The sequence below is a fragment of the Zingiber officinale genome, chromosome 8B, assembly GCF_018446385.1.
Source record: "Zingiber officinale cultivar Zhangliang chromosome 8B, Zo_v1.1, whole genome shotgun sequence".
Lineage (NCBI taxonomy): Eukaryota > Viridiplantae > Streptophyta > Magnoliopsida > Zingiberales > Zingiberaceae > Zingiber > Zingiber officinale.
In genome coordinates, this window is record NC_056001.1 from 64942828 (window position 1) to 64965211 (window position 22384).

Consider the following 22384-nt stretch of genomic DNA (forward strand, 5'->3'; position numbering starts at 1 on the left):
GCTAAGCTAAGATACGCATGTCTACGTGTGTCGGATTATGTTATCATTATAGCAATTCGATTTGAGCTGAAATGATGGATTGATAGATATATTCTAGTTGGCACGCGTGTCGCCATTTTAGTTTATAGCTAGATTTAATTTCCATAAGCAATCATGAAGCATTCTGCAAAAGATCGACGAGTGCGTGCATTCTTAATCACTAGAATCGTTCTTTTATCAGCATCCATTAACGTTAAGTCCATGATCGAGAATTTGAATTCTTTTTTGGTGCACTAAAATTAGAATCTAATCGCCATTATATTCTCGTATCAGATGACGTGGAAGGGGTCAAAAGGCAGGGAAAGGTGACGCGTTGAGGACGTGGCGAGGCGGACAAAGCAGTGGCTTTTAAGACCGGGCCCGACTCGGCCGCTCCGGTCCGATTTGGTCGAGTGATAATTCAAACAATAATTTATCAGAGAAAATTACGCCCAAATTAATCTCGTAGCGTCTTAATTTTTTTTCCTATCGACGAATACGTCGTCCGGTACTCCTTGGCGCTTCTCTCCATCCCTTTTGTGGCAAAAGGCTAAAAGTTCGCCCCTAGTGCTTCCGCCGTATCCGTCCTAAGGCCATCATAAAAAAGATAAATCGCTTCTCTCCATCCTGCACTACTTCTCCCTGGACTCCAGCGGCCGCCTTAATTAGTTTATCTATGATTCTCACCTTGGTCGGTGGCCTCCTGGCGCCACCGAGCGTTCTCCTTGAGATTCAAATATCCCAGTGCCCGATCGAGCAGTAAGTACTTAAGAGGTGTTATATAGAAATATTTGAAAAAAAAAAAAGAAGAAGAAGAAAAGAACCGTCTTTTATTTTACTAGTAATTACTGTATTAACTAATTTTCACTACTTAGAATCTGCTGCTTAATTACGTGAAGTTAACCGTTAATTGATCAATATTGTTAATGATCGAGCTTGGACAAAAATTACAGAGAAGGTGCGAAAAGAAAGTTCAAACTTGTCCTAAGATTTCTCTTCGTCTGATTGGTGTGAGCAGAGTCCATTCGCAACATCAGCTAAGTATTCTTCGACTGAAAAAGAAACACAAATACTCGAGGAGGATCATTAAACACTCGCAACGAGTTATTAATCTTTGCAGCGCATAAAGTGAAGAAATTTTGGGAAAAGGTGATGAAGTTAATTACCTATATCTTCCTGTTCTGGGGAGTCCAGCAAGATGTCTGAATCCGATGGCAAGAACGGAGAACCATCATAGTCTCCTAGATCTCCAAGATCTTGTATGGACCAAACCAGATTATTGTGTTAATGAACATTTAGTAAAGGATCATTTGTGAAAAGAACTATCCAGTAAGCACTTGTGATACTCGTGCTGGTTTCAAGTGTTTGCAGTCAATTACATGACTCTTTATCTTTGATTGAACTATTAATATATCCTTCTCCTATACTTTTATAATTGCATTAACTAGAGTTTTCTTTGGTCTCTCGCACAGGACATCTTCAATTCTAGTTGATCTTCTAAACTATAGGTGTTGATGATTGATGAACAATTTCGACTTCTATTACTAATCAGTAGTCCCTCCGGTTTTTAGGGTATAATCCTCATCTCTTTGGCATTGATCTAGCATCACCATAAGAATAATTATTTCTAAGTTACAATTTTTTGTAGCGTATATATGCCTCAGTTAGCAAGCAAACAAGAATATGGGCATTGTGTTCTAGGATTTCATTTGTGTTTGCTTCCTACTGAAAACATGCTGTTCATCCGTCATGCCTAGCAAATCAACGATTAATTTTTTTTTGCCAAAGATATAATCATATATCTGAAAGTCTAAGAGCAAAATCACCTGCTATATTTGTCAAGTCCATGGTCAATTCAGACAGACTGAAATTCCAAAACTGTCCTAACGATCGCATTGTATCTCTTGACTGCTCCACACCATCTGAACTTAGTTGCAGTCCTGCATTTGCCACATCAGATAGAAAGGTTGAATCGAGTGCTGAGGCATTTATGCCTGTTCCAGATATCTCAGGAGTGAAAGGAAAATGAGCGCTTGATGTTGCTGGTGCAGGGCTCATAGCCATCTCAGACATGGAAGAAATGACATAACTTGGAGGGGTCGCATGAGCCACTTCAGCTGTGCCACTGCTAATCATAAATGATTAAATAGACAATGTTTCATCAAACAAAGAACAAGCAAAAGGATGAATTGAATTTAAACACGATGTTCTGATTAATGTCAGTTAAACTACTACAGAGAAAGATAAGCTGGAAATCATAGAGGTGTGTTCATAACAAGTCTCATTCTGGACCAACCAGGAAAAAAAAGTCCTTCACAGACAGAACGTCTCCCTACATTGTATAAAAAAAATGATAGAGACTCATCCTGTCCGAAGACGCGAAGCTGAAAAGTCAGGGAGATGGCAGTTCTGCTCACGGGATGAAGACCTCGCTCCATTCTGTAAAACAAAAAACAAAACTAGGGAAGGAGTCCTTGGCGTTGGTCCTCCGACGCTCAAGTTAGAAATAGAAAAAGAAGAGAGTGAAAGTATTAGGGACAAAGATCTATCTTGCCTTTCTTTGTACCTAACATACTCTTTTATACCTTTCTCGGTGACCCTCTATCTTCCCTGATTTAATGATATTAATTGTCAACGAAAGACATCTTTATCTTGGCTGCTTCTTATTTAATGATAGATGCAGTGTTTTATTTTGTCTTCTCCTTCCCCTATTAATTATCTCAAGCCGGACGGGTGGCCCGCTCGGTTCAGGCTTCTGGCCCGCTCAACTTGCTCTTTTGCCACCCTAGTTGACCAGTCACTGGTTCACTCAGATGGCCAACCGAACAATGATCCTTCCGATCGTCCCGTCCGGTTCGGGCTTCTGGCCCGCTCAACTTGCTCTTTTGCCGCCCTGGTTGACCAGTCACTGGTTCACTCAGATGGCCAACCGAACAATGATCCTTCCGATCGGCCCGTCCGGTTCGGGCTTCTGGCCCGCTCAACTTGCTCTTTTGCTGCCCTGGTTGACCAGTCACTAGTTCACTTAGATGGTTAATCGGACAATGATCCTTCCAATTGGCTCGTCCGGGTTGAGCTTCTGGCTTGCTCAACTTGCTCTCTAGCCGCTCTGGTTGACTAATCACTGGTTCACTCAAATAGCCGACCGGACAATGATCCTTCCGATCAGTCGATGAATCGCTTCCTACTCAAGCGACCCTGGTGTGGACCGCCTTAACTTTAACCTATCACGTGGCAATTGATCTATGCTAGGTAGGCTCTCCCTTATCGTCGCATCACAAGCCTCCCCTTCAAGTCTAATCGAAAGAGGCTGCAAATCCGACTAACTGGATAGTTGGTGCCTTAATACCCGATCAGACTATGCGCTGAGAGACCCCTGAACTAACGCCACTTGACTTTACTTTGCCTTGGCCGATCGGGAAGATTGTGTACCGATCGGGAAGATGGTCAGCAATCCTTCTTGAAATTTTTAACCCTCATGGTATCCCTTCAGGCGAGTGTGATTTTGGCTGACATCATTCTAATTTCTCGAAATTTGCGTAAATCCTCGAAGATTATAACTGAGCACGCGGCCATACCTTTTAATTAAGGGCTTTAAATGCAACCTTTTGACTAAAGGACACGTGTCCTATACTACCGCCGCATGTCTGATGTGATGGGCGGACATCCGCCTGACGTGACGTGTCATATTTTCAAATTCAGTGACTGAATTTGTTTCTAGGTTTGTGTACCCTGGATCAGACGGTTGCCGTCGATCGGCCGCAAGCTTTATAAGCCTCGCGTGTGCCGTCGTTGTCTACTTCGCTCTTTTGTCTTCAGATTTTGTTGCTGCAGGCTCTTCTCCAATGAATTTGCCGCTGCGCTCTCTTCTTCGGCGATGTTTCCTCTTTCTCGTAAGTCTTCCTTCTCATTCGGCTCATTTGGTTGTTTCTTAGCGCCCTCTTTCTCTTTTTCAATCGAACTTGTTCTGTCCTTGTCGATCTTTTGTGTCTAATGGCGAGTTCCTCTCAACTTCCTGTCCCTGTTCCTGGCCTCTGGTACACCTCCGTCAAATCTAGATTCGAAGGGGGTGACACGAGAGCCTAAACTCTGCATATGAAATTCCTGTGGACAATGAAATTGTCCTTCCTTCTTCGTCCGATCGGCCCCATGAGCCACCTCCGGGCTTTGTATGTTTCTTTAGGGACCAATTTATCGCCGGTTTGCGGTTCCCTATCCACCCCTTCTTCTCTATAGTTTGCAAATACTTTCGTATTTCTCTCGATCAGCTAGTGCCCAACTCTTTTCGATTGATGTGTGACGTTGTAGTCCTTTTTTGTCTGCACGACATTCCTTTGTCCGCCTAGCTCTTCCACTACTTCTATTATTCAAAACTGTCCAAGTCGGGGACTTTCATATTCCAAGCTCGAGTGGGCTTGGTCTTTTTCGATAAGATGTTGCCCTCCAATAAACATTAGAAGGAATACTATTTTTTTGTCAAATTCCCCGATCGGCCCGATTTTCCTACCGGCTGAAAGCTAGAGGTTGTGAATCCACCGTCGCTCGGCAGGTACAAGGGCCGATTAGACTACCTTCAGGCGGCTTCCAGCTTGGCTAGTCAGAAATATGATATCCACAAGCTACTATTAGAGGGTGTCCTCTATGTATTTGGCTTGAGTCCGATCCGCACAAGGCTTCCGTTCAGCCTAGGTATACTCCTTCTTAGTATATCTTTTGAATCTAATTGATTTCTCTTTTTCTTTTGCATCTCAAGTCATGTTGCACCCACGCCTGGCTGGAAAATCCAAACTCGGGGACGCAGAGATCAATGCTGGAGCCATGGCCGAGTTGGAGAGCCGCGGTTTGCAGCCAGTTGGCTCTCATGAGGATCCGCTCAGAGAGAGCATAGGAGCCCCAGCCCAAGGGATCGACGGAGTGGCCAACCATACAGTTGGTGATGAAGCGAATGTCGCAGTGCATCCCCTACCCGAGCATCTTTCAGTAATTCTAGTCGCTGAGGCCTCGGAATCGGCTTCTTCAGGGGAGCTGTCAATAAGTCGAAAGAGGCGGCGCGCGAAGATTGCCGCCCGATCTACTACCTCCGCGACACAAACTCCAACCAGGACTAGTCCACGTCTTTCATCCAAGCGGGGTGAGACCTCCACCCCTGCGCCCGAGCAAGCGACGGTCGTCCCACATACTTCGCTTTCATCCGATCGGACGTCGTCTTTGTCCGGACTACCGCAAGGGACAATCTGTGCGCCGCCGATCGCTTTCATACTACCTCCACCGTCGAAGACTCGAAAGTCCAGCATCCGACCGGCATCAACCTCTAGGTCGGTTGCCAGAGCAACCTTAGTCCCGTCTGCCCCGAGTGGCCAGCGCCACATAACGACGGTCATTCATCTGCCATGGACGAGTGGCACGATTCTGACAGCGCTGAATCTCGAGCCCCAGAGCACCAAATAATCATCCAGGGACTGGTAGCACAGATATGGGCTGACGCCCGAGTCCGTGCAGCGGTTATGCCACCAGGGGCGCTTACCGATAGTCATATCCAAATATCCACTAGGGTAAGTATTTTACGAGTTACTTTTTGTCGCCACTCGGCCCTAAAAAATTTATCATTTCCTCACAGTATTGGGTAGTGAGCTTGGTCATGTGCCAAAGGCTAACATTTTTTGAGCAGGAAGTTAAGCAGTTACGAGCCCCGAGTGACCAATCATCTACTTCCCAAGCGCAACTAGAGCAGATGAGTGCTGAAATGGCTCAACTAAGAGCCTATCTGAATAAGAGCTCCGAGCAGCTGGAGGCGGAGAAGAGCAAAGGCGCCGAGCAGGCTGATCAATTGGCTCGACTTGTTAAACAGGTTAGCTCCTTCGAGTCCAAGCTTAATTTGGCCAACACCAGAAAGCTCCGGGCCATCGAAGGCTTGGAGATCAAAAATAAGGAGTCCCAGGTGTTGACCCAAAATCTAAAGGAGGTGGAGGCTTCATTGAAGGCCGAGCGGGATGGACGATCAGCCGACCAGACCGCAGCGAAGACCCTGCTCGCCAAAAAAGATCAAGAGTTGCCCAAGTTGGAGGAAGAGCTGAAAGCTTCCCGAGCGGCCTTAGAGACTTACAGGGAGCCAAGTTAAGCAAGTTTGACCTCATGAAGCAGGCTTACATCCGTTCGGACGCTTTTAACGATAAGGTTGCTGATCAGGCACTCCGTCTATTAGACCTTGCTATCAACGGGACTCTCGATCAACTGAAGGAAGGCAGCTACCTCCCCACCCCTTTGACAAGCAAGATCATTAGCCGAGACAAGTTAACTGAGTCGCTGCCCGATGATGTTTTAGATTATCTTGAGTGAACCTACTCGTGTATGTTTTACTTCTGTATTTTTTTAAGTATCAATGAATGATAGTCCGTCTGACGAACCAATATTTTTCTTTGCCCCTTTTTGGTCATTCAGCATTTTCGACTTGTATTTAGATCAGATGTCACGCAAATCGAAGTGTGGCCTTGTATTCTTCCAATCTGTTTTCTTAACCGATCGACATTTTCCGATTTTAAGGTCGACACTTGACCGTTTTCATGGCATAGACGTGAGTTTAAGGTCGTCGCTCGACCGTCGGTGAAGACATGGGTTTAAGGTCACCGTTGGACCATTGATGAAGACATGGGTTTAAGGTCGCAGCTCGACCATTGATGAAGACATGGGTTTAAGGTCGTCGCTCAACCGTTGATGAAGACATGGGTTTAAGGTTGCCGCTCGAGCATTGGTGAAGACATGGGTTTAAAGTCGTCGCTCGACCGTTGGTGAAGACATGGGTTTAAGGTCGTCGCTCGAATGTTGGTGAAGACATGGGTTTAAGGTCGCCGCTTGACCATTAATGAAGACATGAGTTTAAAGTCGTCACTCGACCGTTGGTGAAGACATGAGTTTATAGTCGTCGCTCGACTTATGAGTCTGGAATGGTTGTGATTTTATTCATATTTATCCTGCATTAAGAAGATATGCACGCACATACAAGTAAATATAATCATTCACACCTATTACCTGGCCATATAGGGTTGGAGGTGGTTCTCACTCCATGGCCACTCGAGCCGTCTTCCGTCTTCGTCTTCCAAATAATATGCTTCTGAGCGGAGTTTCTGCATGGCCTTATAGGGTCCCACCCATGGATCTTCGAGTTTGGTGATGTCGCCGACCGGCTTTATCTTCTTCCACACTAGATCGCCGACCTGGAAGGACCGCGGGATAACCCTCCGGTTGTTGTTTTGTTTCATCCGCTACCAGTATACCATCAGCCGAACGGTAGCCTTGTCCCATACTTCGTCGACCAAGTTTAGCTCCATCAGTCTCCGCTCACTGTTTTCCTCGTCATAGTGTTGCACCTGATCGGACTCCACTCCGACTTCCATCGGGACTAATACTTCACCACCGTACACCAGATGGAATGGCATCACTCCGGTCGCCTCCTTTGAGGTCGTTCGCAGAGCCCATAGGACGCTAGGGAGTTCATCGACCCAGCTGCCTCCTACGTGGTCGAGCCAAGCTCGTAATCCTCTGAGAATCTCCCGATTGGTGCGCTTGGCTGTTGCTTTGGGGGTAAGCCACCGAGATGAATGTCTGCTGGATACCATAGCCTTCGCACCATTCCTTGAGCCTCCGATCGACAAATTGCCTCCCGTTGTCTGAGAAAAGCCATCGGGGGATGCCGAACCGACATAAGATATTTTGCCAAATGAACTTGATGATAATCTGCTCACTTATCTTTGCCGACCTCTACCCATTTTGAGAAGTAGTCCACAATGACGAGCAGGAACCTCTGCTGACCGATTGGCATAGGAAACGGTCCCACAATGTCCATGCCCTATTGGTTGAATGGGCAAGACACTGTGGATGCTTTCATCTCCTCGGTTGGTCGATGTGGGATGTTATGATACCTTTGGCAGGACAGACAGGTGGCTATTGTCCGAGAGGCGTCCTTTTGGAGAGTTGGACAAAAATATCTGGCTAGGAGGATCTTTCGAGCTAGCGAATGGTCGCTAGGATGACTTTCGCATGAGTCTTGGTGCACTTCTTGTAGGATATATACTCTACATCCTTTGGTCTCACACACTTAAGTAAAGGTCTGGAAAAGACTCTTTTATACAGTTGATTTCTGACCAAGGTGAACTGTCCGACCCTCTTTTTTAATAGTCGTGCTACCTCTCGGTCGACCGACATGATACCTGATTGGAGGAATTCGATCAGTGGCATTCTCCAGTCGCTCGAGCAGACCACTCCCTCCATCCGGTCGATGTGCGCAACCAGTGAGACCTATTCGATTGGCTGGCTGATCACGACAGGTGATAATGAACTAGCTAACTTAGCCAACTCATCTGCTGCTTGATTGTCCGATCAGGGGATCTTCTGTATAGTGACTTCTTGAAAATTTACCTTTAGCTTCTCAAAGATTTATGCATATAACTTGAGTCGGGAGCTACTAATCTCGAATGTTCCTAATAGCTGTTGGGTGACCAACTGAGAATCTGAGTGAATGAGGACTTTTGTGGCCCCGACATGCCGCGCTACCTGTAAGTCAGCTATCAAGGCTTCATACTCAGGTTCGTTGTTGGTAGGTCGATAATCTAGCCAAACGAAAAGTTGCATCCGGTCTTCTTGTGGTGAAATGAGCAGAATGCTGACCCCACTGCCTTGTCGAGTGCATGAACCATCGACATATATTCTCCAAGTTGTTGTCAGCTCGGCGTTATGGACCTCTGTAACAAAATCAGTCAAGGTCTGAGCTTTGATAGTCATTCGGGGTTGATATTGGATATCAAACTCGCTTAGTTCAGTTGTCTATTTGATTAGCCGCTCGGGCGTTTCTGGATTGAGGAGGACTTTTCCCAGGGTACTGTTGGTCATGACAATGATCGAGTGGGCAAGAAAGTATGGACGGAGTCTCTGAGTAGCAAGCACCAGAGCATAAGCTAACTTTTCCAGACCAGTGTAGCGAGATTCAACATCTTTTAATATATGGCTTAAAAAATATACAGGTTGTTCATAGTCGTTCTACTTGACCAATGCCGATTTGACCGCATGCTCGGTGGATGAAAAATAGATCCAAAGAGGCTCTCCGGTGTTTGGCTTAGCTAGCACAGATAATGAATTAAGATACTCCTTGAGTTCTTTGGACGTTTTAGAGATGAACTTTGAAAGCTTGGTTATTCGTTCGGTCAGCTGTTGGGCCTCCTTCAAATTGCAGGGTGATGGTGTGTCTTGCAGGGCTTTTACCTTACTCAGATTTGCCTCGATTCTTCGCTCGATCACGATATACCCGAGAAAATGACCGATCCTCGCACCGAACAAGCACTTGCTGGGATTCAACTTTATTCTATAGGTTCTCAAAGTTTGGCACGTCTCCTTGACGTCTGCACAGAGGTCGGCCACTCGGAGGGATTTTATTAGTATGTCATCGACATAGACCTTCATGTTTTGGCCGATCTGCCTATGGAACACTTTATTCATTAGCCTTTGGTAGGTTGTTCCGGCGTTCTTCAGTCCGAACGACATAACGTTGTAGCAATAGGTTACGTCAACTGTAATAAAATTGACCTTTTATTGATCTTCTCGGGCGAGCGACACTTGGTGGTAGCCTTGGTATGCATCGAGCATACATATTAATTCGCAGCTGCTGTGGAATCCACCATTTGATCTATCTGAGGCAACGGATAGAAGTCCTTCAGGCATGCCTTATTAAAGTCACGGAAGTCGATGCAGACCCGTCATTTATTGTCTGGCTTGGAGACTAGTACCACGTTAGCGAGCCAACTCGGGAATTGGACTTCCCATATATGGTCGGCCTCCAGTAATTTTTCTATCTCCGCCTGTATGATCAAATTCTGCTCCGGGCTGAAGTCTCTTATCTTATGTTTAATCGATCAGGAGTCCGGTCGGACATGTAGCTCGTGTTGAGCCATGCTTGGAGAAATGCAAGACAATTCATGCGTCGACCAGGTGAACACATCATAGTTTCGTCTGAGGCAAGCAACCAACTCTGCTTTTTTCTCGCTCTTTAGATTGGCGACGATAAAAGTTGTCACCTCCGATTGGTTTGGATGGATCTGGACCTCCTCCTTCTCATCGTAGACTAGAGAAGGAGGCTTCTCCATGCTAGCTCTCACCTCTAAGCGCGGTGTCTTCCAGACGGTTTGTGCTTCCGTTCTAACCATCTCGACGTAGCAACGCCGAGCGACCAATTGATCGCCTTTGACCTCGCCCACCTCGTCCCCTACCGGGAACTTGGTCTTCTGGCAGAAAGTGGATACCATCGCTCAGAACTCATTCAATGTCGGGCGACCTAAAATGACGTTGTAGGCTGACGGCGCATCCACCACGATGAAATTTGTCGTCCGTGTCCTCTTCAGCGGCTTATCCCCGAGCGAGACAGCCAAAAAGAGTTGGCCGATCGGCAACTCTTCGTTGCCAGTGAACTCGTAGAGTGGAGTCGTCATGGTCAGTAAATTGCCTCGGCCAATTTGCAGTTAATCGAACGCCTTCTTGAATATAATGTTCACCAAACTTCTTGTGTCAACAAAGGTACGGTGAATAACATAATTAGCTATTACCGCTCGTATAATCAAGGCGTCGTCATGGGGGATCTCTACCCTCTCCAAATCCTTCGAGCCGAAACTGATCTCAGGTCCTTCGGCATTCTCCTTGTTGCAGGCGACCGCGTGAATTTCAAGCCGTCGAGCGTGCAACTTTCTTGCTCGATTGGAATCACCTCTGGTCAGCCCCCCGACAATCATTCCTATTTCACCTCAAGAGGTGTTGCTCCTATTTTCTTCCTCTCGAGCTGAGGGTCGTCTCCATTCGGCCTGCTCCCGAACAGGACTTGGATTGTTCCATTGTTGAGATTGATTGTGGGGTGGTTCGACCTCTATCCTTTCACCTTCCCTTTGCCTAGATGATCGACGCCTAAATCTTCGATCGAGTGACGGTGACAGACGATATTGCCTTCTTGGGGCAGGTCTGTTAGTTAGGTAGCAGTCCCGGGTATTATGAGTCATCAACTGATGGAAAGAGCAAAACATCGACGTCCATATTTTGCTCCTAGAGGCTTTTGGGTGTCTAACCCCAACGTGCTGCACGATATGCTTCCTAGGATCGTGTTGTAATTGAGTTCCTCCTAATCGGGGTCCTTTAGGAGGCTGATGGTTGCTCGGTTGACGCCGCTTGGACGCCACCGCTGGTTCGACGGGTGCCTCTTTTTTCCTGACCGCTTGGGTTTCTTCTACATTGACGTATTCATTGGCCCTTTTCTGTAGATGGCCAAAGTCCTTTGGCGGCTTCCAGATGAGTGACCGGAAGAATTCTCTTTCAGTGAGCCCCTGAGTAAAAGCGTTTACCAAAACGCCCGAGGAGACTGCCGGGATGCCCATCGCCACCTGATTGAAGCATTGGATATATGCCCTTAAGGCCTCTCGAGGCCCTTGCTTCAGTGAGAATAGATTTACGCTTGTCTTCTGGTGGCGGGGACTGCTAGCAAAGTAATGGAGGAAGACCGCTCAGAAGTCTTTGAAACTATGCATCAAGCTTCTCGGCAAACGTTTGAACCAACATTGTGTCGATCTAGATAACGTGGTAAGAAAGACTCGGCATTTTACCCCGTTTGTGTATTGGTGCAGCGTGGCCGCGTTGTCAAACTTGGCCAGGTGGTGGTCAAGGTCGATCGTCCCGTTATATTCCCCAATCGTCAATAAGGTGTAGTGCTTTGATAGAGGGTTATTTAGAATCCCCTCTGAAAATTGTTGATTGACCCATTCGGGCGAGTCGTCTTCCCTGGGTTTTCTTTTTCTTGTGTTTCGAACGGGTGCCTCATCAAAAGATGATCCCCGATCTTTATCGGCGTGACCCCTCTCTGTTGGAGCCCATAACAGGGCCTGTGCATTAAGGGCTTCCCTATAGGTGGCGATCGACATCTTGTTCAGTTCCCGAGCGGAGTGTTGTGCAGCCGGCCGCCCCACTATTGAGGCTGCAGGTTCTTGCACTTGACGATCGGCTAGCTCTTGTTGTTGTTGCTCTACTATCTTTGTCGCCTGGACTTGTATCAGCGTGTTGAGCTCCTCTTGCATCAGCGTTACCGTCATGAATCGTCCAACATCTTCCATCTTCTCGTTCGGATGATGGCTACGTTCCCACAGACAACGCCAAAATGATCATATCTGAAAGTGCGAAGCTGGAAAGTCGGGGAGGTGCAGTTCCGCTGACGGGATGAAGACCTCGCTCCTTTCTGCAAAACAAAAACCAAAACCAAGGAAGGGGTCCTGGCGTTGGCCCTTCGATGCTCAAGTCAGAAATAGGAAAAGAAGAGAGTGAAAGTATTAGGGACAGAGATCTATCTTGCCTTTCTTTGTACCTGGCAAACTCTTTTATACCTTTCTCGGTGATCCACCATCTTCCCTGATTTAATGATTTAATTGCCGATAGAAGACATCTTTATCTTGGTTGCTTCTTATTTAATGATAGATGGAGTGTTCTCTTTTGTCTTATCCTACCCCTATTAATTATCTCGAGTCGGACGAGTGGCCCGCTAGGTTCGGGCTTCTGGCCCGCTTAACTTGCTCTTTTGTCGCCTTGGTTGACTAGTCACTGGTTCACTCAGATGGCCGACCGGACAATGATCCTCCGATCGACCCGTCTGGTTCGGGCTTTTGGCCCGCTCAACTTGCTCTTTTGCCGCCCTGGTTGACCAGTCACTAGTTCACTCAGATGGTCGACCGGACAATGATCCTTCCGATCGGCCCATCCGGCTCGAGCTTCTGGCTCACTCAACTTGCTCTCTTGCCGCCTTGGTTGACCAGTCACTGGTTCACTCAGATGGCCGACCGGACAATGATCCTTCCGATAGGCCGATGAACCGCTTCCCGCTCGAACACGACCGAGTCTTAAGCTCTGGTGTAGATCACCTTAACTTTAACCTATTATGTGGCAATTGATCCATACTAGATAGATTCCTTTTATCACAGCATCATAGATAAACCAGAAAAAGAAATGGGGGGCGATCCAGATCTTCCTATGCGAAAAGGAAAACAATATCTCACTATTTTAAAATATTCATAGGGAAAAATAATTTCTTACTTGGTCCCAGAATTGATGTAACTGGGATGAAAAGTTCCAGGTGCAGGAATAGCATTGACTGTATGGCAGCTGGAGATTCCACAAGCCATTGCGTCATGGGGCTGACCTGTAACTGGCATTGGCATTGGGTACTGAGGAAGAATAGGATATCCCATGGGCAAATTGACTGCGCTGCAAATGTGTTAATTAAGCTTTGTGTTCTACAAAAGCAATATGGCAGACGGAAAGAAAGAGCAACTCATCTTAGCCTTATTATTTGGGGAAAGCAACAAAAATCATATCCTTCTATTGAATTCTATCCAAAGCTATACGAACATACCAACGAGTGTTCTATTTGATCTTCCTCTTAACCTCTTATTCATTCAGCTTGTCTAACTATAAATTCTATCCATCATCTTCAAACATATTGTTTACACCATTATAACTTATTTCCTTTTATTTTATCATATTGTGGAGCAACCCTACTGTTCCTAGATAGTAGTGTTTTTTATTTTATTTTAGATATGTTTCATTACTGCTACTACCCATCCGTAAAGTCCATCAGATTATAACACAACCTTATAAAATTTTCCTTTTATCTCTCTATCTATATCTTTAATATTTCTTTATTGTTGAATAATAAATCTTAGTCGACCATTAGTCATTTACAGACCATGCATATATCCTTCCTGGAAAGAGAAAAGAATAAGCATCCATATGATCTTGATCTGTGTGGAGTGAAAAAGACATACTAGATCTGACTTCTAACATCAATAAAAGACTTGTTTTTGATAATAGATATCTAAAACTCTTGTAAATTTTTCGGAATTTATTTATTTTAACATTTCTCATAGCAATTTTTCCTTATTATCCAAACTACATTTTAGTTATGCTTAACTTATATCTTTGGCTCATAATGTTTCTCCATTCTTCTATCAATTGGAGCATTATCGCAATGTGAGTTCAAAGGAATCAATCAAATAAATTACCTGGCATAGGGTGAATCGCATTTTGAATAGGAGCCAATGGAATCTTAGACTGGACAGGATACTTCATCAGATGGTACTGGTGCTTGAGCAAATGATTGAACAGAATGATTTGCTTCTTCAATTTTAGTCTTATATAATAGGCTCTGAAAAATTCCGAGTTTTCTTCTTCCAATTTCTTCCACACTGAGAAAACATAAAGTAAATAATAAGATATCATTAGTAGTCTACGATCAAGGCATATGGTTATGAGTATTATTATTCACAACCCAAGAATTACAAATTGGTTATATCAATTTATGACAAATTTTAAGATTTTAGGTTTAAAATGCATACCTAGAGTTGTGAAACTAGGTTCTATCCTAGCACGATTAGACAATATGCGAACTACCTCCCCTCTGTTCATATACAGTTGTAGACATCGTTCAATCAAGTTTTGCACCTGAAAAATAAGTGAATGAGATAGGAAATAAGCCATGAACAGCCAATGACTGTGTTCATGCTATCTTTGCAGAATGTTCTTAATTGATAAAACTAAATAATAGAACCAGCAACGAGCAGCCTCACCAGTTCAATGTCATCACGACGAACCTTGCTAGTGTTACTGCTTGCATTGGAAACTGAAGCAGAATCTTCTATAGGAGCTTCAACAAGTGGAGCATGTTGATAGTCACCTAGTAAATCATGCGCTGCTTCAGGCGATGGCTGCCCTTCTCCGTGATGGCGATCCTGCAGAAAATTCCCTTGAGAAATTTCTAAAGATAAAAATAAGCTAAAATGACAAGGTATCCTCAGGGATACAATCTGAAAGAGATCTTAATCTTATATAACTAGTCTCAAACAGAGTGTCTGGAACAAGGTACAAAGGTGGCTAAGCAATAGTGTTGAGAACCGACTTGTTGAAGAAAACACACATGTAAGATCATTTCTTAATACTAACTAGACTCGCTGCTTTATATATCAACAATTTTGAATACGGCCATGGTTCCATTATGGTCTTATCCTTTTCTTTCACCTGCCATATTGTAATCCGGAGCATTCCACTTTTAACATGTTCATGCGATGAACTTAATTTATTTCTACAGAAATGATTATTGTTTTGTTGGGCAGAGGTGTTGCTATTGTTAGTGAGATTTTGTAAAGATTAGAAATGACAAAGTTTTCACCTGCGAAGTCTGCATTTCAGCTCAGCCTGAGCATGATAATGAAGCTTAACTCATGTGACTTACAAGGACTGTAGGATAGACTGAGATTTGTTACTGCCCTGGAGATTCAGTACTTACCATGCTCTGTAGCTACTTCCTGTGAAGCAAAATGAATAAGATCTCAGTAAGGCTGCTCAAAATAGATGACGCAAGAAGGTAAAAGGACATGGATCCTATCTGCTGCCAAAATAAAAAGCAAATCAAATTTACAAAAAGATGTTAAACATAAATGTCAAACCGTTCACATCCAAAATCAGTTGCAAAGACTCTTGTCATAGTGAACTCCCAAAAAAAAAGTCAAGAAAACCAGCTTAACACAAGAAATTTTTGCTACAGACAAGTCTTGAAATTATTTTATGAATTATGACATTATCACATGACGACAAACTAAAGTTTGTACCAAGATTACTGTAGGAAATTACAAATCCAGAAGGATGATGATGCAGTAACAGGAAATTACAAAGATAACACCTTTAAATCAGCTACTTAATCAGGTATTATTATCCCTGAAAAGCATGTGGTTTACAAACATTTGGCTATCCATGTCTCCATTATCTCCTAAAAGTCTTCCTCTTGAGAAGAATTATTAGAGCAATATACGACCATACAACTATTCCCAATAACAATTGCGTGTTAAAAACAATAGGTCGACAAGCACAATGAAGGACAATTTCAGCTCCAGAATACACTGTCAAGCAACGATTACTTCTTTTTTTTTCAGTTCTGCATTGTGCACACGATACCTGGTAACTGAGCTCCAAAGCGCATGCAAATTGCAAGAAATAAATTTAAAACAAATAATTTACATCTCAGGCATCAATGAACAGCTTAACTATACAACCAACAAAAAGATGAATCTTCAACTACATATAAGATTTTTTTTGCTGCCTTCTAACAGTTCCTAATCGAAAATCATAAAAGGAGCGCCTTGAGCTCCCATCCAGCTAAAACATGGTACTAAAGTTGACAGTACGAAGCGAGAGGTGAGAAGAAAATAAGGGATTCGAACACACTACACCATCCGAAATATGTAGGAAACGCGACGTTTCATCGAATGGTTTTCAGCTATATGCGATGGGAAAAAAAAAGCATAAAATAATAATTTCCGATTTGCAGCTCAAGAACGCATATTGGAAACACAGCAATGGAGGAAACTAACCATTAAACAAAACGGTTGAGTAAAGAAGATGAGAAATGGAGGAAACTGAACATTAAACAAAGGAAGTCGAGGAGAACTATCAGATATTTGAATATCCTATAAGAAACCATTTTAAAGTTAATTGGCGCATGGTCTTCGGTTCTGAATTGAGAAATTTATAGAATCTGTGTAAGAAAGGTTCAATATTGCGTCTTATCTTAATAACTGAAAACTTGCAACACTACTGTTCTTCTGACTCCTTTATACCGCTAACGAAAAATTCAAACTTGGGAAGCGAAACATCACCAACGTTGTTAAAGTAGAGATCCTCCTTAATCTATCTCCCTCTTGAGCTGATGAAATGGACGAGTTCTTTGGTGGCCAACATGTGGCTGTCCGATCCAGAGCTCAAAGGAACATGAATGAACTATTAAGTTTCTTGTGACAGACAACTCTCTGATGGATGACACTACTGAAGGCGAACACATGGACCTGGTGAAACAACCCTCATTAACACGGTAGATTGTAGTCCGGATTTCGATTGGACCACATGAAAATGGAAACAAATCGACAATAAATAGATAAATAATGGTAAAGAAAGAACCTGCGCCAGCACTGACGTGACTTGTCAGGGTTAGACGAGCAATAGTTCCAACTGCAAAGCCTGTTTTATTCTGCGAAACCTGCCAACATCAAGAAGTGAACAAAGATTAAGTTGATTGCGCCAATCTGCTAAACCGTAGATGGGAAAGGGGATCGAAAGGCCAAAACCTGATATGGGGAAATTAAGCAGGAGGATAGTTTAATTTACATTAGAAATTCAATAAAATTATTCACTTTCACTTCGGCAATTCTGATGTCTGTGAATCTATAAAAGCGCATAACAACCATACTACTTTGTCCCCACACAAGATTCCGAGTTTTAATGGGAGAAAAAAAAAACTCAGCTAATCATCTTTATTCCATAAATCAGAGAATGTGAAATGAAGTAGAGTGGGAGTCGTGCCCATGTTACTTGACAGAGTTTAAAGATATGGGGACAAAGTGGGAATCAAAAGCTAAAGAAGAAGAATCCAACACTTGCATAATTGGTGACGCCATTACTATACCATGCCAAAAGTAATGAGTTCAGAATCCTACAGATCCAACATGAATCTTTTTTCCTTTATAGACCTGATCGAGCATATAAACTTTGAGTTCGAGTTCTAACTCGAGTTTTGTGTTGAGCATGCGACTGTATAATGACCCAGACCCGCTTAGCGGTCCAAGTGACCCCAAAAGGAAGGTCACAAGTAGATGGTGCTTTTTAGAGCCTGCGTTTGGAAGCACCGTTTGCTCAGCATGTGAAGGGTTGGTTTCAGTGGAGCACTGCTTTGGAGGTGGCATTATTAGTTCACGAGCTCTTTGTCATGGCATGCGTTAGTGTTTTCTTGTGACAGCTATTTTGGCCGCCGGCTATAAACTTTGTAGTCTGACGGCCATGTTTCAGCTTTCAGCATTAGACATGAACCTCCAGTTTGCTGAGTTATCACCATTCGCCGACGTTGGTCGTATGTCTATTTATGGATGCCAGGGCAACCAATAATTCTCAGTGCAGTTAACGCAGAGTTCATCTCCAATCAACTTGAGAATAGCAGAGAACATAGTAGACACTAGCTCATCTCAGCCATGCAGAATGATTCATCTTCATGATGAACCTTTTCTCTGCTCTGCCAGTGCCACTAAACAACACAAGGTTTCATAATTGCTCGATTGTTATTTCTTAACTAGGTGGTACCATAGAATTCAAAAGATGAATAAAGTAACAGTGGAAAGAAAAAGGAGATTCCTACGAAGTCTGAGGGACAATAGATTAATATCTAAATCATTCTTTTAAGTGGCGGTAAATACCTTTTCTGCTGCTGTTGGAGGCCACATATAATATAGCACCGCCAGAGACATTGCGTTGCTTGCTTCGGAGCTTTCTGCTCGGAATCAATAACGTCTCTCTTCTGCTCGGATTCTTTCTCTTGGAGCCTCAAATATTGGCACGTAAAAAGCTCACCTTGGAGCCCCCTTCTTGGACGCCTCTGTTTCCAGTCATCATTGCTTTGTAGTGTTTTGGCCTCAAAGCTCTTGACTCTAGCTCCTTTGTAAATCTTCAAGCTCAAAACTACACTTCTTTTTTATTCGACCACCTCTCGGAAACTATTCTTGGAGTATATCTATATATATATATATATATATAAAGATGGTTCCTTTTCAAGTGTGGATTGGAGTGGCGCTGCTCCCTCTCCTGCTTCAATGCAGCTTGGCGGTGACAGAGGTGTCGTGCGCCGATGTGGTGCCTCTGAAGTTGCGGCGGGAGGTGATATCGATCACCGACTTTGGGGCGGTGGGGGATGGGAAGACGCTTAATACTTGGCCCTTCAAGAAGGCTATTTACAGGATTCAGCACATGAGGAAGAGGGGTGGGACGCTGCTCTACATCCCTCCTGGTGTTTGGCTCACAGGAAGCTTCAGCTTAACCAGTCATATGACTCTTTACTTAGCCCGAGGTGCGGTCATCAAGTCCACACAGGTGATGCTCCTCGTAACATTTTAAGCTAATGTCCCCAATTAAGCAATTCAATCAAAGTTTTCCAGAGATGTCAACTTGCTTACATGCAAGTTGAAAAAAAAAAGCAGGAAAATGCACAAGTACAGCTTGAACTAGTGTTGAGAGTGTAACACCTTAAACAAACTACCACAACAATCATTATGCCAGAAAGAAAGGTTAAAGAACTCTTTACATGTGCAGGTTACAAGGAATTGGCCTTTGGTAGATCCTCTGCCATCATACGGAAGAGGGAGGGAGCTCCCTGGCAAGAGATACATGAGCTTTATTCAAGGAGATGGCATTAGTGATGTGATCATAACAGGTAAACTGCAACCAAGTTCTCCTAGCTATGTTATTTGATATGCTTTAATAGTTTGTGGGATCTGCCTAATGATCCTCATATTTGCTTTTCTTTAAACAGGCGAGAATGGAACCATTGATGGCCAAGGTGAAGTTTGGTGGAATATGTGGAGAAAGGGAACTCTGCACCACACAAGGCCAAACCTCCTAGAGTTCAAGAATTCTAGAGATATTTTAATTTCTAACACAGTCTTTCAAAATTCTCCATTTTGGAGTATCCATCCTGTTTATTGCAGGTGACTCCAAATCTTTCCCTTCTCTGTTTAACCTTTCAATTTTTGCATTGAGAAAAAGAGGATTCACACACATAACCTTTTTCTCCATGTTTCTAACTCTGTATTATTTGTGCAGCAATGTGGTGATAAAGTACGTGACAGTGTTGGCTCCATATGACTCCCCTAATACCGATGGCATAGATCCAGGTAACCTTCTTCCTGATGATACTTCATGGTATTTATTTTGCTCTTTTGCTCTTCATTATATTAGAATTTCTATACCTATAGCACTCGTAGGAATTTCCTTTAGTTTCTTATCAGATCTATGACAGTTCGAGGCCTCACTAGTAAGACTTCAATTTTCAAAAAAACTTAGATTCCAGCTCAAATGTCTGCATTGAGGATGCCCACATCGCAACAGGAGATGATTTGGTGGCCATAAAGAGTGGCTGGGACGAATATGGAATTGCTTATGGTCGTCCGAGCTCAGGCATCACAATCCGAAGGCTCACCGGATCTTCTCCTTTCTCTGGGATTGCAATAGGGAGTGAGACCTCGGGTGGGGTGCATAATATCTTGGTGGAGAACATAAACCTCTATAACACTGGATTTGGGATCCATATAAAGACTAATGTTGGAAGGGGAGGATACATAAGGAATGTGACTGTGATAAATGTAAGCATGAACAAGGTCCGCCAGGCCATCAGAATTGCCGGAGATGTCGGTGACCACCCTGATGAGTACTTCAACCGGCATGCAGTCCCGACGGTCGACGGAGTGACCATCAAGAATGTGTTGGGAGTGGATATACAGCAGCCTGGATCGATAGAAGGCATTAGGAGCTCACCCTTCACTCGGGTATGCCTCTGCAATGTCAAACTTTGGGGTGTGCGGCCACACACTGAGTCATGGAGGTGCACCGACGTAAGTGGAGCAGCACTTGGTGTTCAGCCATGGCCATGCTCGGAGCTCACTGACACAGTTACTGCAGGGTTTTGCTCAAGTGCTTTCTGAATGTGTTATTCTTTAGTTTTTCTCGTACGACATTTTGATGGTTTCTCCTGAGTTCGGATGTATGAACTAGCTCAAAATAGTACCCATGACCCATGGATGATTTAGTTTGATTCCCTCTTTTTTTTTCTCTTAGTTCATACACACATCATATCCTACCTACTTATATCACAAGAATTCAATAAGAAAACAATATGCTAAAATATATTCTATACGTAGCTATTTTCTCAAATTCAAGACTGTTGTATTCTGATAAACAGTGTAAAATCAGTCTGATTTACCTGAACACATGGATTATACCTTCAGCTGAATTAATCTACCAAAGCTTTGAGAGAGAAAAGGTAAGAACAATTCTACTTGAAGCAGCAGCAGCAACAAGTCAAATAAGATGAAAACACTTAATCAGACAGCATAAGAAAAGATTTCTACAACTACAACCACATCATATAGAGAACAAAAATGATCCAAGGCGTATACTGCTCATAAACCTCAGCAAATGGACCAAAAAATAACATTTAATATCATATTTTAGAACATCAAGGGCATAAAATTGACAGAAATATGCTGATTATATTCTAGTAGAAATTATTTATTGTGAGAAGTATGCAACATCGAGGATACACATGATACCAATACATACAACAGCAGAGTTACCTGATACACATAGTGCAGAAGAGCATACATAAATATATATGTTGCCGGAATACGTCAAATTGGTTGGAAATTTAGATCCACAAGCCCCAGAACCACTTCAACCATCCACCCTTTGCCTTCTTCCTCTTCCTGAGTTCCTTCTTCCGCATCTCAAACCCCTCGTCGTCAGAATCGGAATCGGAATCGGAATCGGAATCGGAATCCGAATCCTCGTCCTCCGTCCTCTTCTTCTTCCTGTGCTCCTTCTTCCTGATACGCCAGCCGCCGTCCTCCTCGTCCTTATTCACCATGTCCCTCTTGACCTCCTCGGGGACTACCACATCCGTCGCGGCGTTGGAGAAGGAACTCCATTCGCCGTGTTTAGGCGCAGAGATCATGTCGTCTCCGCCCCGTAATCGGTGGCCGTGGTGGCAGTGAGGGCGGTGGCGGTGCAAGGGGCGGACAAGGGAGAGCTCAACGTGGGCGAAACCATCGACCAGGGCTGGTGGGTCTACCTTCGTCTTATCCACCACGGGGATGAGAAGTTCCGTCGTTTCGGCATCCTTCGGGGCGCCGAGGGGTAGGGCAACGGCGGTGCTCTCGTCGTCGGCGTTGTTGGGGAGGCGAGCAGCAGCGGAGAACAGGAGGAGGGAGATGACGGAGAGGATGACGGCGAGATTGGCGGAGGCCATGATGGCGATCTGATACCTATTCTGGAAGCGTTGGGGTCAAACGACTATACGTAGACGGAGAAGGCAGCGAAGTGAAAGCAGTTGCTTGCAATTTTGCACAAAACCTCCTTCGAGCATTTTGCCAAAACACCCTTCATCGTTTGAGCAAGACGGTTTGAAAAAATAATTTACCGTCATTAATATAACATGATTAGGTGATTTCTAATTATCAAGGGTTTTTTCAGCAACATTAATCGTCACCTTAGCGATGAGATGTCACCTCCTCTAGAAAGATAAAATTACAAAAGTCATTTGCCCTAATATCCTTTACATGAGAAGGTTGTTCATCTTACTATCTTATTATTTTATTAAAAAATTTTCCCTTTTATTAATTAATTTTGGTAAAGTCTAAAATGCATTTACGTTAATGTCTTTTTTTCTATTTATATTAAAAATAATTCTAAGATTTATTAGTAATTCCACAAGCGA

General features: G+C 43.8%; 2 protein-coding genes across 8 annotated transcripts; one reads left to right on the top strand and one right to left on the bottom strand.

Moving 5' to 3' along the window:
- Positions 1-822: 822 nt before the first annotated feature.
- LOC122014594 lies at positions 823-18454 on the bottom strand. Of its 7 annotated transcripts, none has more exons than XM_042570895.1 (11): positions 18318-18454; positions 17032-17110; positions 16738-16919; positions 15251-15386; positions 14676-14813; positions 14421-14526; positions 14088-14270; positions 13120-13285; positions 1845-2146; positions 1185-1274; positions 823-1070 (listed from the first exon to the last, which is right to left on the bottom strand). In XM_042570895.1, the coding sequence occupies exons 4-11, from the start codon at positions 15263-15265 to the stop codon at positions 1003-1005; spliced, it is 1068 nt and encodes a 355-aa protein (XP_042426829.1). In that variant the 5' UTR covers positions 15266-15386; positions 16738-16919; positions 17032-17110; positions 18318-18454; the 3' UTR covers positions 823-1002. The 7 variants fall into 7 exon arrangements, with proteins under 7 accessions (XP_042426829.1, XP_042426828.1, XP_042426823.1 ...); XM_042570894.1 differs by having other exon boundaries at positions 1845-2143; positions 14652-14813; XM_042570889.1 differs by having other exon boundaries at positions 14652-14813.
- A 203-nt stretch (positions 18455-18657) lies between these two features.
- Positions 18658-20704, top strand: LOC122014592 (probable polygalacturonase). Its single transcript, XM_042570879.1, has 5 exons — positions 18658-18987; positions 19207-19327; positions 19427-19601; positions 19717-19787; positions 19957-20704. Exons 1-5 carry the CDS (start codon positions 18658-18660, stop codon positions 20592-20594), a joined length of 1335 nt encoding a protein of 444 aa, XP_042426813.1. The 3' UTR covers positions 20595-20704.
- Positions 20705-22384: the final 1680 nt, after the last annotated feature.

Excerpts from the sequence above, each read along its gene's own strand:
- LOC122014594 (XM_042570889.1), bottom strand. Across the intron at positions 14,527-14,651 it reads GTCGTGATGACATTGAACTG|GTGCAAAACTTGATTGAACG; the intron begins GTGAGGCTGCTC and ends CTTATTTTTCAG. Across the intron at positions 2,147-13,119 it reads TACATCAATTCTGGGACCAA|CAGTGGCACAGCTGAAGTGG; the intron begins GTAAGAAATTAT and ends ATTTATGATTAG.
- LOC122014592 (XM_042570879.1), top strand. The coding sequence starts at position 18,658 with ATGGTTCCTTTTCAAGTGTGGATTGGAGTGGCGCTGCTCCCTCTCCTG. Across the intron at positions 19,328-19,426 it reads TAGTGATGTGATCATAACAG|GCGAGAATGGAACCATTGAT; the intron begins GTAAACTGCAAC and ends TTCTTTAAACAG. Across the intron at positions 19,602-19,716 it reads ATCCATCCTGTTTATTGCAG|CAATGTGGTGATAAAGTACG; the intron begins GTGACTCCAAAT and ends TTATTTGTGCAG.